General features: G+C 38.2%; 1 protein-coding gene across 2 annotated transcripts in view; it reads right to left on the bottom strand.

The window, feature by feature from the left end:
* The window catches only part of creb3l1 (cAMP responsive element binding protein 3-like 1), a 37,238-nt gene that overhangs the window by 7,953 nt on the left and 15,098 nt on the right, over window positions 1-14,187 (bottom strand). The window contains exons 4-9 of one of the 2 annotated variants that reach the window (XM_088408626.1): window positions 7,575-7,729; window positions 7,421-7,502; window positions 7,155-7,351; window positions 6,484-6,630; window positions 4,958-5,016; window positions 2,832-2,900 (exon numbers count right to left, since the gene is read on the bottom strand). In XM_088408626.1, coding sequence (XP_088264752.1) covers window positions 2,832-2,900; window positions 4,958-5,016; window positions 6,484-6,630; window positions 7,155-7,351; window positions 7,421-7,502; window positions 7,575-7,729 — 709 coding nt within the window. Of the gene's footprint in view, window positions 1-2,831; window positions 2,901-4,957; window positions 5,017-6,483; window positions 6,631-7,154; window positions 7,503-7,574; window positions 7,730-14,187 lie in introns of both variants that reach the window. The other variant, XM_088408624.1, reaches the window with a different exon arrangement.

The raw sequence follows: 14,187 nt of genomic DNA, 5'->3' as shown, positions 1-14,187 counted from the left end.
ACAGAACACACACTGTTTGATGTCAAACTGCAATTCTTAATGTCTGATTAAAATATACAGCACATTGGAAAAGCTCTCACTTGCTGTCTCTGAGTGAATGCAGTTGGATGAAACATGAAAGATAACTCTCGCCCATTGTGTACTGTATCCCGGTCTTGACTTGAACAGGACATCTTTAACATGAACACACTTGTTTTTAGTTTTGCTGTGTTGACTCACGTTGACCAGTTTGTGGTCTACTGAGTGATTGTTTACAATGTGTATGTGAGTGTAGCGTCTGTGGACTGGGATGGATGTGGAGGGTGGGTGTTCCACAATAAAAACTTTAATTGCAGACTTTTTGCTACAACCCAAGCTCCCTCCAAGATAATGGAAGACTGCGCTCATTTTGCGATAGCAACGTAACGGTTTTTTCATATTAAGAAAAATATGGTGTATGGTAGAGGGATTGGGCAAAAGTGCAAAAATCTAGACTTGTTTGTCGGAGCCAATTCACAGCATTTGGAATTATCATTGGTTACAGAGTTATTTTGAATTTCAGTTTTTGGAATGGCCAAGAACGAGAAAATTATTTATTTGTTTGTTGGTTGTTTTGGCTCACTGCCTAATGGACATTTATGTTACTGCCCCTTTAAGACAGGGAGGAAAGGCGCATAATACTGGACCTTTAAGAGCCTCTGGGCCACCATCACAGGGGCAGCTGAGTTTGATTGCAGATTAGAGAACACGGTTTCTTTACTGTAATGTTTGTCTTTTATTCAAAGTATTTTTGTTTGAAGAGTTTTGGAACTACTATGGAAGTACATTTATCATTTTATTGAATCAAAGATAGACCTGTGGATTTTTTAAAATCTTAATTTTTATCTTTTTTTGTTTATTTGTTTAGTTTCAGGCACTTTGAAGTACTTGTTTTTTTCTGTTTTAGACTAAGCCGTAACCCATATCAACTTTTTTTATATTTTATATTATATTTTATATTTTATATTATATAGATAATAATCTTATTTATAGTCAACGCGTGAAGTTGTGGTGGGGGGGTGTGTGAAAAGTTTTTTTCCTTTTCCTATTGCTCTTGGCAAAATATAAATGAGTAGCACTGCTCTAAGATGATAGAAGATGATAGAAGATTGCAGTCATGTTGCTATAGCAACATGACATTGTTTTTTTAAATGAAGAAAATGATGGTGTGTGGAGGCCAAAATTGCAATCATCTCTTCCTATCAAAGATCTGATTATCAGATGTCTTTCAAAGACAATTCATTAGAGTAAGGGTGTTTTTGTAGACCCATGAGCTGATACAGTGCTGCTCCCATTTTACAAGGGGCGTTTCGCCCCATCAAGTGACCCCTTTCATTATCTGCGAGAGGTACGTCAATAATCCACGGCCGAAGAAGATATTGATTTGCTTAAATCCTGCGGCAGGTCAAGGATACAAAAGTATAAATGTTAAGTAAGTTTATGAGGAACTGCAGACAAATATCAATGGCTGTATGATCTAAAGCTGCCTATATGGAGAGCACAGATCCACTCAAATTGTGTGTGTCTGTATGTGGCCCCCTCTACACCTGTACCACAGCCAATCGGATAATTTTAAAAACAATACTATTCATAACTAGAAAATGTGCAATTCCTAAAGAAATTGGGTGTGAAGGCGAAATTGCTGCAGGGATTGGCGGCCAATGGTGGAATGATGTGGAACATCTAAATGGCTTGAATCTGTGAAGTAGTCTGATTATTACAAGGTTGGAACGGTTTGAATAGGCCAAATGATGTAGAGGGTAAGGGTTAGATACAAGGGAAACATACAAGGGAAAAACTGAAAAAAGTAATTGTGGGAAAATGTTGAATTGTGGGAAGAGAATGGGGGGAATCGACTAAAGTTGGAAGGGTGCGAATCGGATGAGTAATGGCAAAGAAGGAAGATTACACAGTTTTGGTGAGAACAGCGGGAATGAATGAGGAAGTATGGGTAATAATATTAAATAGTTATGAATTATTGGAATGTGTGAATGTTAGTAATGATGAAAATGTGAAAGGAATAAATTGAAAGATGTATATGTGAAATGGGGAAGCTTCAAATGTGAAACGTTAAATATGCCATTGGGAAGGAATTATGAATTATTATAGGTGAAAAAATGAAATTATGGGAAAATATTAATATTTATGAATAATTGGAACGATGGAAATTGTCCCTTAGGCAAAGTCAATGAGTTAAATATTTACTCAAAATGTGAAATGTTAAATCTCCCATTGGGAATAAATGGGGAATCCTCCCATTGAAAATGTATTGTGAAGTATTAAAGGGTGAAAAATATGGATTTATGAGAAAAAATTTGAATGTATGCATTACTGGAATGATGGGAATGATCCCTAAGGCAAGATGAATGAGCTAAATAGTGAAAATATGAAATGTAAAATCACCCAATGTTAAGTCAATGGGATTTTTGGCGTGGAAAAAAGGGGAATTCTGTAAATATGTGGAATGAAAAAAATGGAAGCAGTCGTCGCACGATTAATTGGAATAATATGAAATTGGAACAGTGTGAATCGGATGAACTGGGAATGAGTTGAAACACATCAAAAAAACAGGCAGGATAAATAAGAGGAATAACTTATGCGTGAAGGATTCACACTTTCACCAAAGAATATAGCGCCCAAAATGTGTTAGTCAGAACTTTTTGCAATCAAAGAGGCTAAGAAACACCTTTTGTGGAACATGGTTGAAACAAGACAATGCAAAAAATACAATCAAATGGAAAAATTCATGTTCATTCATACAATTTGAATGAGTTTTGTGTGTCTTTAAGTGGACCACGTCTGGCGAGCTTCACCTGTTTGCTGTCTCCAGGTTTTCCACTTTTCTCCACAGGTCACCGTTTTCTGACGTGTAGTTCTCTACCCTGGGAAACAAAAAGAAAAAGAAATTGCTTTTATTGACACAAAATAAAGTGTACACATATTCTATATATATATATATATATATATATATATATATATATATATATATATATATATATATATATATATATATATGTATATATATATATATACATATAAATATATATATATATATATATATATATATATATATATATATATATATATATGTATATATATATATATATATATATATATATATACATATATATATATATATGTAGACACAGACACACACACACACACACACACACACACACACACACATATACCCGTGGATATGTAAATTAAAATGCAAATTAAAAGCATACTAAGACTGTTCATGTCATATACAGCAGCAGTCCCAACCTTTTTATCACCACGAACCGGTCAACGCTTTAAATTTATATTGCGGACCAGAGGTGTGTATGTAATATCACCTCGGACCGGGGGGTGCTGCTGCTGGCTGATCTAAAAACCACAACATCCTTCTCACTATGTATGTAATATCAACAGTGGCCAGAAACGGCGCCAAAAAAACAAAGATCAAGCACAAACGTATGAATTGTTAAACTAAATCATTTCCAAAACATTATTTCGGGTGCAGTCCACGCGGCTCAGTACCAGTTGATCCAAGGACCGGTTGGGGACCACTGATATACAGTACAGTGTTGGGCAAATTGCTACAAAACTAATGCATTATTTATTACCTATTACTGTCATTCCAAAGTAATTAGTTACATTAGAATATTACGGCATTTATTACATTTATACATATCTATTATTGCATTATTTTTACAGTACTCTCACCAGCAAACCTGGAAATATGGATTTGCCACTCTAAATGTAGCTCATTATGCTCATTACACATCCAATGGAATGACCTTAAACTAAACTTAAGTCAACTTACATGCTCAAAATCATCCCAAAATAAATATGAGTGCTCCCGTGGACTTGTAAATGATAGCTGGAAATGTAAAATAAAAAGGTACAAAAATGACCTAAACAAAGTTCTCTGCATAGCAACAATACACTAGCGCCATCTTAAGGCAACCAAATGCACTACATTCATGTTATCAACTGCTTCATTTAATATTAAACTTTTAAAGGGTATAGGAGCATTTATTGGGGCTATGTAACACACATTACTGTCCTTTGTACGAAATTAAATATTACAATGTTTTTGTGTGTACTGCCTTAACCTACGGAGTTACTGCAAAAATTAATGCATTACAGTAATTACTGTACATTACTTTTGTAATGCATTACTCCCAACACTGGTCATATACAGTATTACTTGTTATGGTACAGTTTATTTTTAGGCATTGAGTGGCCTTCTCAAAACATTTAGCTGTTTTACTATAATGGCGTAGATTGACGGGAAACACATATTTCTCATATATTTCATTTCATTTCTGGTCCAAAAGGCTATTGTATTAGTGCTGAGCTGTTTTAGCCAGCCATGATATTATCTCTCCTTATTCTCATTTAAAAGTATATTTTTTAAAAATGTCTTCAAAGCCTCTTCTCATAGAGATGCATGTAAATTTGATATAATCTCATTGATCTCATCCTAGCTCCAATAATCCCTGCTGTTTGTTTTAAATGAATCTCATTCCAAATGTGCTCCCTTGAGTCAGCCGCCTGCTGTTTGCTTCCTGAGGGAACATCCGATAATCCTGGAGCTCACACAGCGACTAGAATCCAAGACAAAAACTAATAGAACAAGGCTATTTTCTGCTTTTATGATAAGGTTCGTCTGACCTGTGGCTGCACACTGAGCTGTGAAAACCTTCAAATTACAAACAGCTGGATTTCATTTTTTTTCACTTTTCCCTTACTGGCACGTGGATGGCGTGTGCTCTCTTGATGTACAAAAGTAGGAGCTGGAAAGAAACTGTTGGCTTGCGTTTAGGTTTTGTTAGGTGAATTGTGATTCAACTGGACTGATACAACAAGGTGTTATACTGATGAAATGTTAGGATAATAGTAAGAAAAGGTTTAAGAGATAACGGAATTGGCTAGAAAAATGGAAACTCACTTTTTCTCCAGACATTCCACATATTCTTTCTTCTTCCTCCGACTTTCCTGAGCTGAGATCTGTTTTTAAAAAATGCAAAGATAGAATTATTTTCATTTCATTGGCATGAAATGTATTAAAGTTTTGAGGCAAATGTATGAAATTAAGGTGTTTAAATCCATGTTTATCTTTAAACAGCCTTTAGGAAAGTTGACCACAATGCATTCTGGCACAGTGGAGGTTAAAGTAGGCCAAACAAATCAGCGTACAAATCATTGGCAGGCCAACATTGAATTAGTTGATCATTCCTGCCCGGAGTTCAGACTGCAGGCGATTTCTTACAATAAAATTGACTCTAAAAGCCATTGCTTTACTTGACATGCCTACACACCAGTGCTCTGCACAAATTTGTCTGCATGCGTTGTTTTGTGCATACACTGGTGATGCCATATACAGGGTGACAAAAATTGGGAACTTTTTAACATTCCATTAAGACCAAAAGTGATGGAAGAAAAATAATATTAAAATATTATTTGTAGTATTTGAAACCTTAAAACATGCCATTTAAAAAACAATGCTGATTTTTTTTTTTTTTTAATTACGTCTAGATCAGAGGTCCCCAAACACTGGTCCGCGGCCTGGTACATGTCCGTGGATCAACTGGTACAGGGTCGCAGCTGAAATAATGACGTTTTGGAACTGATTTTATTCATCCTCATTCATTTGTGCTTTGTTTGTCTTGATCGTTGTTTTTTAGCGCCGCCTCAGGCCACTGTTGAAGGACCACGTGGCGTCAATTGAGAGCAGTCACTGTAGGTGACACACACAATGTTCCGTCTCTTCTGAAATCTGGCCCATGATAATCTGTAAAAGTTGTACTTTCTTGTAAAGATGTTGTTATTTATGACAATATGCCCACATTTTGTTTGTTTGTTGATCCAAAAACTTGACTGTGAATGAATGGATGGGTGGATGGATGGATGGATGGATGGATGGATGGATGGATGGATGGATAGATACATAGATAGATAGATAGATAGATAGATAGATAGATAGATAGATAGATAGATAGATAGATAGATAGATAGATAGATAGATAGATAGATAGATAGATTATTCAAAATTAAGGCGTTACAGAAATAAATATGGATAACATGCTAGCAAATGTTAGTTGTTATCTTCAGCATGTTATATAGTGCTGGTACTATATATAGTGTTGCCTTGCATGTGTTGAGCTCATTAGCATTTTTGTTTGTGCCTGGTATTTCCCTTTGGTATCTGTTAGCATTTGCAAAGGCTTGCATTGATAAGTACTCAATTCAGTGACTATGAACAAAATATTTTTGTTCGATCACTCTTGGTTTTATTGGATTGTTGATAAGTCCCGTTTTTTATGTCACCCTGAACAAGGGTTCAGGTATGACCGATGAAAATTAAGCCTCATGAGAGGGTTGCTGATTATTTGAATCTTAAGGTCTGTTTGTAATGTCAAAAAAACTCAAATGGGGAGTGCAAACCAATAATTATAAAGTATGTTGTCATGTTACCTTATTTTTAATCTTTCGCCTAACTCTCTTTAAAGCCTTCTCTTCACTTTTGGTGAGAGGGAGTTTGTTGGGTACAGGGTATCCCTCAGCAACGAGGGTACGCTTCTCTTCGTCTGTCAGCAAGAGGGGTCCGGAACCCTGCAGTTTCTGAAAAAAACAACAATAATGGCCATTAGTGACAGCATTAACCCCTGGGTGTCCGGGGATTTTTAACTAGCCTGGCCTTATTGTCACCCAACTTGACTTTGAAAGGGTCATAACATCGTCAAATATACATATTTTTTACTTTCAACCCATCAAAAAGTTTAGTTTAGTTTTTTTTTTTTTTTTGGGGGGGGGGGGCTTTATGTACAGAAATGATAAAAATGTGATAGTAGCAAAAGGTACTATGCCGTATATTGATATATTTATGAAATCGAAATAGGAATAATTATTATGTCATAATTAGAGTATTATGAAATGTGTCTTTTGCAAGATGGGAGTCCAGGCTAAGCCAACCATCAAAGTCACTGAAAGGGGGGGTATGCTTTTCCTGTGATATTACACAATAAAAAGCCAGAGTTGGGTCAAAAATTTCCCCAGGGGTTAAAGCTACATTTTGATGGGTGATCAGGAGCTATCAGGGAAGGAAAGAAGGAAAAGAAATGAAAGAATGGGAGCTGTCTACTGACGTGCGGAGCAGTTAATAGCGGTGAAGACGAGATGGCTGTGGATGTGGAGGAGGATGCCGCGCCGCGGCCCGCGGTCCTCTGTTGTGGCTGCGGGGAAGACGGCGGCAGAGCAAGATGCGGGGAGGAGGGTGGCAGGGAGCCGTCACTGTCACTGTGGTTGCTGCTGGGTGGGGTGGGTGGAAGCTGCAGGGCATCATCTGGGAAGAAATTTCTGTGAAAATATTGGGTCGACAAATACAAGGGTGAATTGTGTATACTGTGCGTACCAGTAGGCAGGGAGAGATACTGTCCCATCTCTCTGGGCTCATCTTTAATAGCCACAGGCTTAACATCATCCGAAGGGTGCACCTGGACAAACCAAACACGTGCTTGGACGTCAACTAGAAAACGAGAGGGCTTTCTGATTCGTGGGTTGCTCACTGTGTGCCTCCATAGCAACCCTCTCCGTGCAGGGGCAGGACTTAGGACGAGGGACGGGCTTTCCATGGGCTGTGGAGGTGACCTTTGAGCCACATCCGGCTCCTCCTGTTTCACGAGGATGGTTGAGAGGTCTTGACTAAAACGCCATTCAAATTCTGAGAGGGAGAGCGAGAGAGAGAAACTCAATTACTTTTGTTGCTTAACGCTTTCAGTGTCATGGATGAGAATTTTTGCCATGTAAAATACTTAGTTTGTGTGCCAGCGACAAAAATCCTAATCAACTGCATTTTTTTTTTAAATGAATGAATAGATGACACTCTTGGCCAACGCTCCCCTTAGTATTATGCGATTGAGCACAGTTGTCATGTAGTTATACTGTATACATATGCTCACTGTTATTTTTCCATCAAACCAAACACATTTCACTGTTTTTCGTTAATGTTTAAACAAAAGGAAGGACTGTTGAGATGTTTCGGATGCTGCTATAAAACGTCTACATAGTCATTCAATATTCTGTCGGCCTTGAAAAATGAGTCAAAATGCTTGGAATCGTCTGGCACTGGAGGGATTGCCTTTTCAGATAACGCTCGTCACTGAAAGAGTTCAAATGAAAAATACTTATCGGTCTTACAGAAAGATTTCACATACTAAATGTACATCGAATTGTGAGCCCCCAGCAACTGTGATGTCATTTTCAGTCAATAGCAAGTGATAAAATGGCCACCTCCTGAGATGGATAAAAAAATTGGCTGCTAAATTGACTACAAAACAGTGCAATACTATTAAGATTTGTCTGAGATTCCTCTAATGCTTAGTTTATCTTTGTATGCAGAATAATTGTTTCTATGTGTCCCTTATTTTTCTCAGGTTTCTCCAGAGAGCTCTTGCCATATTACTCTCCAGTGTTGGGAGTAATGCATTTCAAAAGTAATGTAATTACTTTAATGCATTACTTTTTGCTGTAACACTCTAGTGTAATGCATTAGACACAAACAGTAATATTTTACCCGGTACAAATGAGAGTAACACAATTCATTACAATGCATTTTTACCCTGAAAGTGGTGTTTTTCCCCAAATTCGCAAAAAACACAGGAAGTTATTAGTATCGATTACAGCAGAGAGGAGTGTGGCAGCAGCAGACGGCAGGTTGTATTTGAGCAATACATACACGAGATGGACATATTTCCATTACTTTCAGTTCGTCAGAGATGAACACAAAAAGAATACAATAGTTGGAAGCACTTTGTGTGCAACACCTAAAGAACTGTACACTTCGGCAGGTAGCACCAGTAGTTTGACAAACCATAAAGAGCGGAGCCACAGTAACGTGAAGTTACCGAAAAGAGAACACGCAGAAGACTGAGTGTGCGGATAAAACGAAGCAGGCAAAATTATTATATTCTCTCGCTCAGGGATGCCACTTTCACTTCAAGAGGTAGCCTATAGGAAACACATGGCGGATATAAATATGTCGTACTTCGAAGATATGCTGCCGCTTTCCACAGTGGATTCACCAGCATTTCGAAACCTTGTCAAGCAAGAGCCCTGTCGCAACTAGCAATACTGACAAGGTAAAATAACACTAATTTTCACTGTACAATTGCTATTATTAGCCGTCAATAAATAGTTCTGGTCAATGTGTTCCAAGATGAAGCATACAAAAACTCATGTTAAACAATACGTTAAACACAATAACGATGATGTAGGCTAGCTGCTAACGTTAACCCTACTGAAACCATCTATTTTTGAAACGTCTGTTCCTAATCGAGCCGACTAAACTTGAATTTGAATATTAACATTGACATTGTGGAATGCACAATTTCTGGCTAGTGCATAAACATTGCATTACTATACTGTGAAACTAAGAAGATTAAGATTAAAATACAAAAAAAAGTTTTTGTATGTTGTCATGGCTTTAAGGGTTTACAATACGGATTAAATTATTTGGACTGTTTTTAGGCTTAAATCAACCTTCCACTGGATGTGTAATGAGCAAAATAAGCTACATTTAGAATGGAAAACCTATACAGTTATGTCCAGTTATGTTGGTGAGAGTAATATAAAGGTAATGCAATAGAAGTTTAATGCCTTACATTTCAAATACAGTAATATTGTAATGTAACTAATTACTTTGAAATGACAGTAATAAGTAATAAATAATGCATTGCAGTTTTGAAGTAACTTGCCCAACACTGTTCCTCTCACTTACATGTTTTTCTTTTTTTCCATGTTTGTTTTTAGTTACATTTCTGACCTCCTCTGGACATACTGTATACGTCTTTTGGCTTTAACTTCTTGCAAACTGTACCTACATTTAGATTGTTTTTAAAAAGAGCGAATGCAATTATGTGTTCCTTTGCCAGTGGGAAGGAACACACAGGTCATAAATCAAAAGCACTTCCTGACATGCCTCATTATTATAGACCACCGGGGATAGTGCTCCATCATCCAACCATGCCGCATAACTTGGTCTCGGTGAGTGTACAGTATTTTGACAATACACTTCAAAAACCAGATGATTGTCTCCGGTGTCTTGCTTTGAATCAGGGGCTTTTGCACTAGAACTCTTTCACTGCCATGGAATTAGGTTGTGTGCCAGTGACAAGAGTACAACTACATGTTTTTTTTTTTCCTAATGAATGGATAGATGGCACTCGTGGACAGCCCTCCTCTTAATATTAAGCCAACTAAGCACTGTAGTAGCGTAGTTCCACATGTATATAACTACAATGGGCCCCCGGTTTACGAACCCCATGTCTTACGTATTTTTCATTTTACGACGTGGACCGCGGCGTTTTTTTGTCCCCCTCTAACGCAAAAACCTTTCGTCTTACGAACCATCCAACATGCCGGTCAGTGTAGCCGCACTATTTTTTTCGCTTTGCTGCATCGACAAAAACAACTTTTCTCGCATGTCACGGAAATGCCGATATGCTATTGGTCGATAAAGGTCACAGTCACGGTCTCAGTCACGGAGATGCCGATATGCTATTGGCCGGCGTCACGTCAATCACAGAAATGCCGATATGCTATTGGCCGAACGCCCTCATCTAGCTTGATGGCTTGAGCTGGTCGGTGTGTTGTGAAGACTTTGCAAACTTTATCTGTTAAACATGGCTTCTAAAATTGCAAGTGGCGGTAAAGGCAGAAGTAAGAGGATGATGACAATAGAAACGAAGCAGGAGATAATAAAAAAATACCAAGTAGGCTCACGCATAGTTAACCTTGTTAATGAGTATGGCCGTAACCGCTCGACAATCGGTACAATTCTCAAGAACAAGGAAGCTTTTAAAGCAAGCAAGTCTTCTAAGGGCATGACTTTCCTTGCCAGGGGACTGACCTCGGTCAACAACAAAATGGAGAGGCTTCTTCTCTTATGGATTAAAGAGGAAATGTTCTCGTTTAAAAGAGTTCTCGTTTAAAAGTTCTCGTATAAACAAAAGAAGTCATTGTTTAAAAAAAGTTCTCGTTTAAGAAAAAAAAAAAATTCTGCTGGGTCATCTCTGCTCCCCTCCGCCTCCACCCACCACCAGCTCAAGTCACGTTGGCCCAAAGGTACAGTAAATGTCATTTTTCCTTTGAATATTTAAGTTATTTAATTTAACTGTACAGTAGATTATGTTACTAATTTTTAATATGTGTATAAAGTCGGGATGTTTTTACCTAAGGTTTTTGCACGCATTGCACACATTCACTGCATTAACATAGGCTTGGATTGCCCGTCGTAACACGGGGGCTCACTGTACTGTTATTTTGCCATCAAAAACACATTTTCTTTGTTTTTGTTCATGTTTTCAATGAAGGGAAATACTGTTGAGATGTTTGGGATGCCACTAATCCAAAAAAGATTTGTGTCATAGTCACTGTTGTGCGACCAAAAACAGGTGTTTGACTGACATTAAAATGCACACACTGTCTATTGATGGCACTCACTGACATATGTTCTTCCTATTAAATCGGTCTCGGTGGGAATTCACAGTGTTCATAACAACAGTTTGCTCCTTAAGTGACTGACATTGAATGTCTGGCAGTGTGCTCCCAAACACAGATTTTTGCCAATGGCAAGGCATACAGTAAAACTAATAAGTGATAAAAAGAAACATTGCTAATTTCTTGGCCGACTCGGTGCAAAATCTCTCCTCCTCAACTCCAGAACCAAAACCAAATTGAAAGATGTGGATAAGGTCGGCAATTATTTTCTCTTTCACGGACGATACGAGGTCGGTGTAGGGGAGGTAACCCTTTCTTCCATCGAAATAAGTTCTCTCTCGACTCAAGTCATGTTTATCTGCTCGGTTGGGGCCAGTGCAAGAGCGTGGAATAAGCTAGGAATGCTTCAAAATTCATCAATGATGGAAAATAACACTCTACGGGTGTTTAGGGTGAGAATTAAACATTGTAGCTTGGATAAAAGCTCCATACATATATATTTTTCATTATAGGGCCCCTTTAAATAATAAAAAGGGCCTATCAGTTTTGACATTAATAAAAATTGTAAATATGCCTTTTCTGTGACCAGCATAAATAAAGCATAAAATAAAATGTTGCTACTAACTCACAGACTACAACTGTGTTGAAAGGTTGGGGTTTATTTTAAAGAAGCACAACCTACTGCGTGCTGAACCTCGTTAAGCTCTGAAGCCTCCACCACCATTCTTTCAATTAGCAGCAAAAGCAAGTATCTTTAGCTCCTGAAAAAAAGTAACATAAAACTATTAATTATATTTTCATAGGGTCAGCATTCATGGGATATTAAAGCCAGTTCTGCAGAATGTGTTATTTACATCATTGTCAGGTTTTTGTACATCCATTTAAAAGTTATGGATGGTAATGAAAGGCTGCAGACTGTCAACCCAGCGGGTCAACGCACAACACTCTGTGATCTCAGCAGGGCAAAACTGTAATAAAACAATAGTTAGTGCAGCACGGCAGGCGACAGCTGCAGTAAAATGCATAGCTTCTCCTCAATGTGGTCCTTCATAAATCAGTTAGTCAAGTGGAGCACAAAACATTTGGGATACAAACTTTTGCCTCCACGTGTGAGCTTGTAATAATAATTTTGCTGAACCCGCAGCAGTTAAAATCACTTAATGGACACTGATGGGCCTGACAGATGTCAACATGTTTTACTCAGTACTCTGTTATAATATGTAAATGAAATATGTAAACGAACTTGTCTTTTCTTCCTTACTAAAACAACAACATGGAAAACAAATCAACAAAATCCATAATACATATTTTAAAGAGTCAGAAGAAGCTATTCTTACTGTATCCCACCCTTTTTCAATAATCCGTCAGTCCTTCAGCCTTTCATTTCAATGAATCCAAAATCAAAAGAAGAAAAAAATACAAAGCAAGCAAACAAACAAAAAGCACAGGAGGGCAGCTGTAGCCAAGGGGTTAAGATTGATCCCTTAATATCCACTCAAAAGTCATGTCCATGACGTTTATCGACCTTGAATCAATAAAAACATGAAATTATTAAATTACTGGAGTGGCAGAGAAGTATGTTAGAGCAGTGCAAGCCATGTGCGTGGACAGTAAGAAAGTGGTGAGGTGTGCAGTAGGTGTGACAGAGGTGAAGGTGGAACTGCCTCGGGGATCATCTCTGAGCCCCTTCTTGTTTGCAATGGTGATGGACAGGCTGTCAGATGAGGTTAGACAGAAATCTCCATGGACTACAGTATGATGTTTGCAGATAACATTGTGATCTACAGTGAGAGTAGGCAACAGGTGAAGGAGAAGCTAGAGCGGTGGAGGGAGGCTTTGAAAAACAGAGGTCTGAAGTTTAGCCTCAGCAAGACGGGGTACATGTGCGTGAATGCGAGGGACCCAAGTGGAAGAGTAAAGATACAGGAAGAAGAGATCAAGAAGTCGGATGGATTTAGTATTCAGGATCAACAGTACAGAGCAATGGAGAGGGGAAAAGAGAGGCATTGGAGGAACAGCAGATGTTAGAGGTTTTGGAAATAAAGTCAGGGAGGCCAGACTGAGATGGTTCGGACATGTCCAGAGGAGTAAATATACAGCTGGAAGGATGCTGAGTCTTGAATTGCCAGGCTGGAGGCTTAGAGGAAGTCCAAAGAGGAGGTTTATAGATGTAGTTAGAGAGGACATGAAGGTAATTTGTGTGAGGGAAGAGGATGCAAAGGACAGGCTGAGAAGGAGGCGATTGAGTTGTTGTGGCGACCCCTGAAGGGAAAAGCCAAAAGGAGGGGAGAAGGAGATGAAGATTATGTACCTTGTTTCTATTTTTCCCCCTCATTTTCAAACTCCATATTAAGAGGGTCGACTTGTATATACCTAAAGAAGTAAGTAAAGTATATACCTCTAATTGGAAATGTATGTATCCGTTTTAGAGTGTTTGTATAGAACATTGCAAAATTCACTTTCAGGCACCGCCTAATTGCCTCTTTGTTGTCAACAATGAGAATGCGTGGATCTTTATTTTTTTCGGTGGACTTTGACACATTATGAAAAGAAAAAGAGGGATTGACTTGTCTCCGTCAGCCCTTGGACTTGTGCTTCAACAAGCCAGCATGGATGTCGTCCGTTGGGGGGAGAAAGAGTGAAGGGCAACCTTCCACGCTCTGATCTCACAACAGTCATCAC

The sequence above is a fragment of the Hippichthys cyanospilos genome, chromosome 2 (genome assembly GCF_059441005.1).
Source record: "Hippichthys cyanospilos isolate Australia breed blue-spotted pipefish chromosome 2, RoL_Hcya_1.0, whole genome shotgun sequence".
Lineage (NCBI taxonomy): Eukaryota > Metazoa > Chordata > Actinopteri > Syngnathiformes > Syngnathidae > Hippichthys > Hippichthys cyanospilos.
The sequence above is the reverse complement of the archived record's forward strand: the minus strand, read 5'-3'. Positions and strand labels throughout refer to the sequence as shown.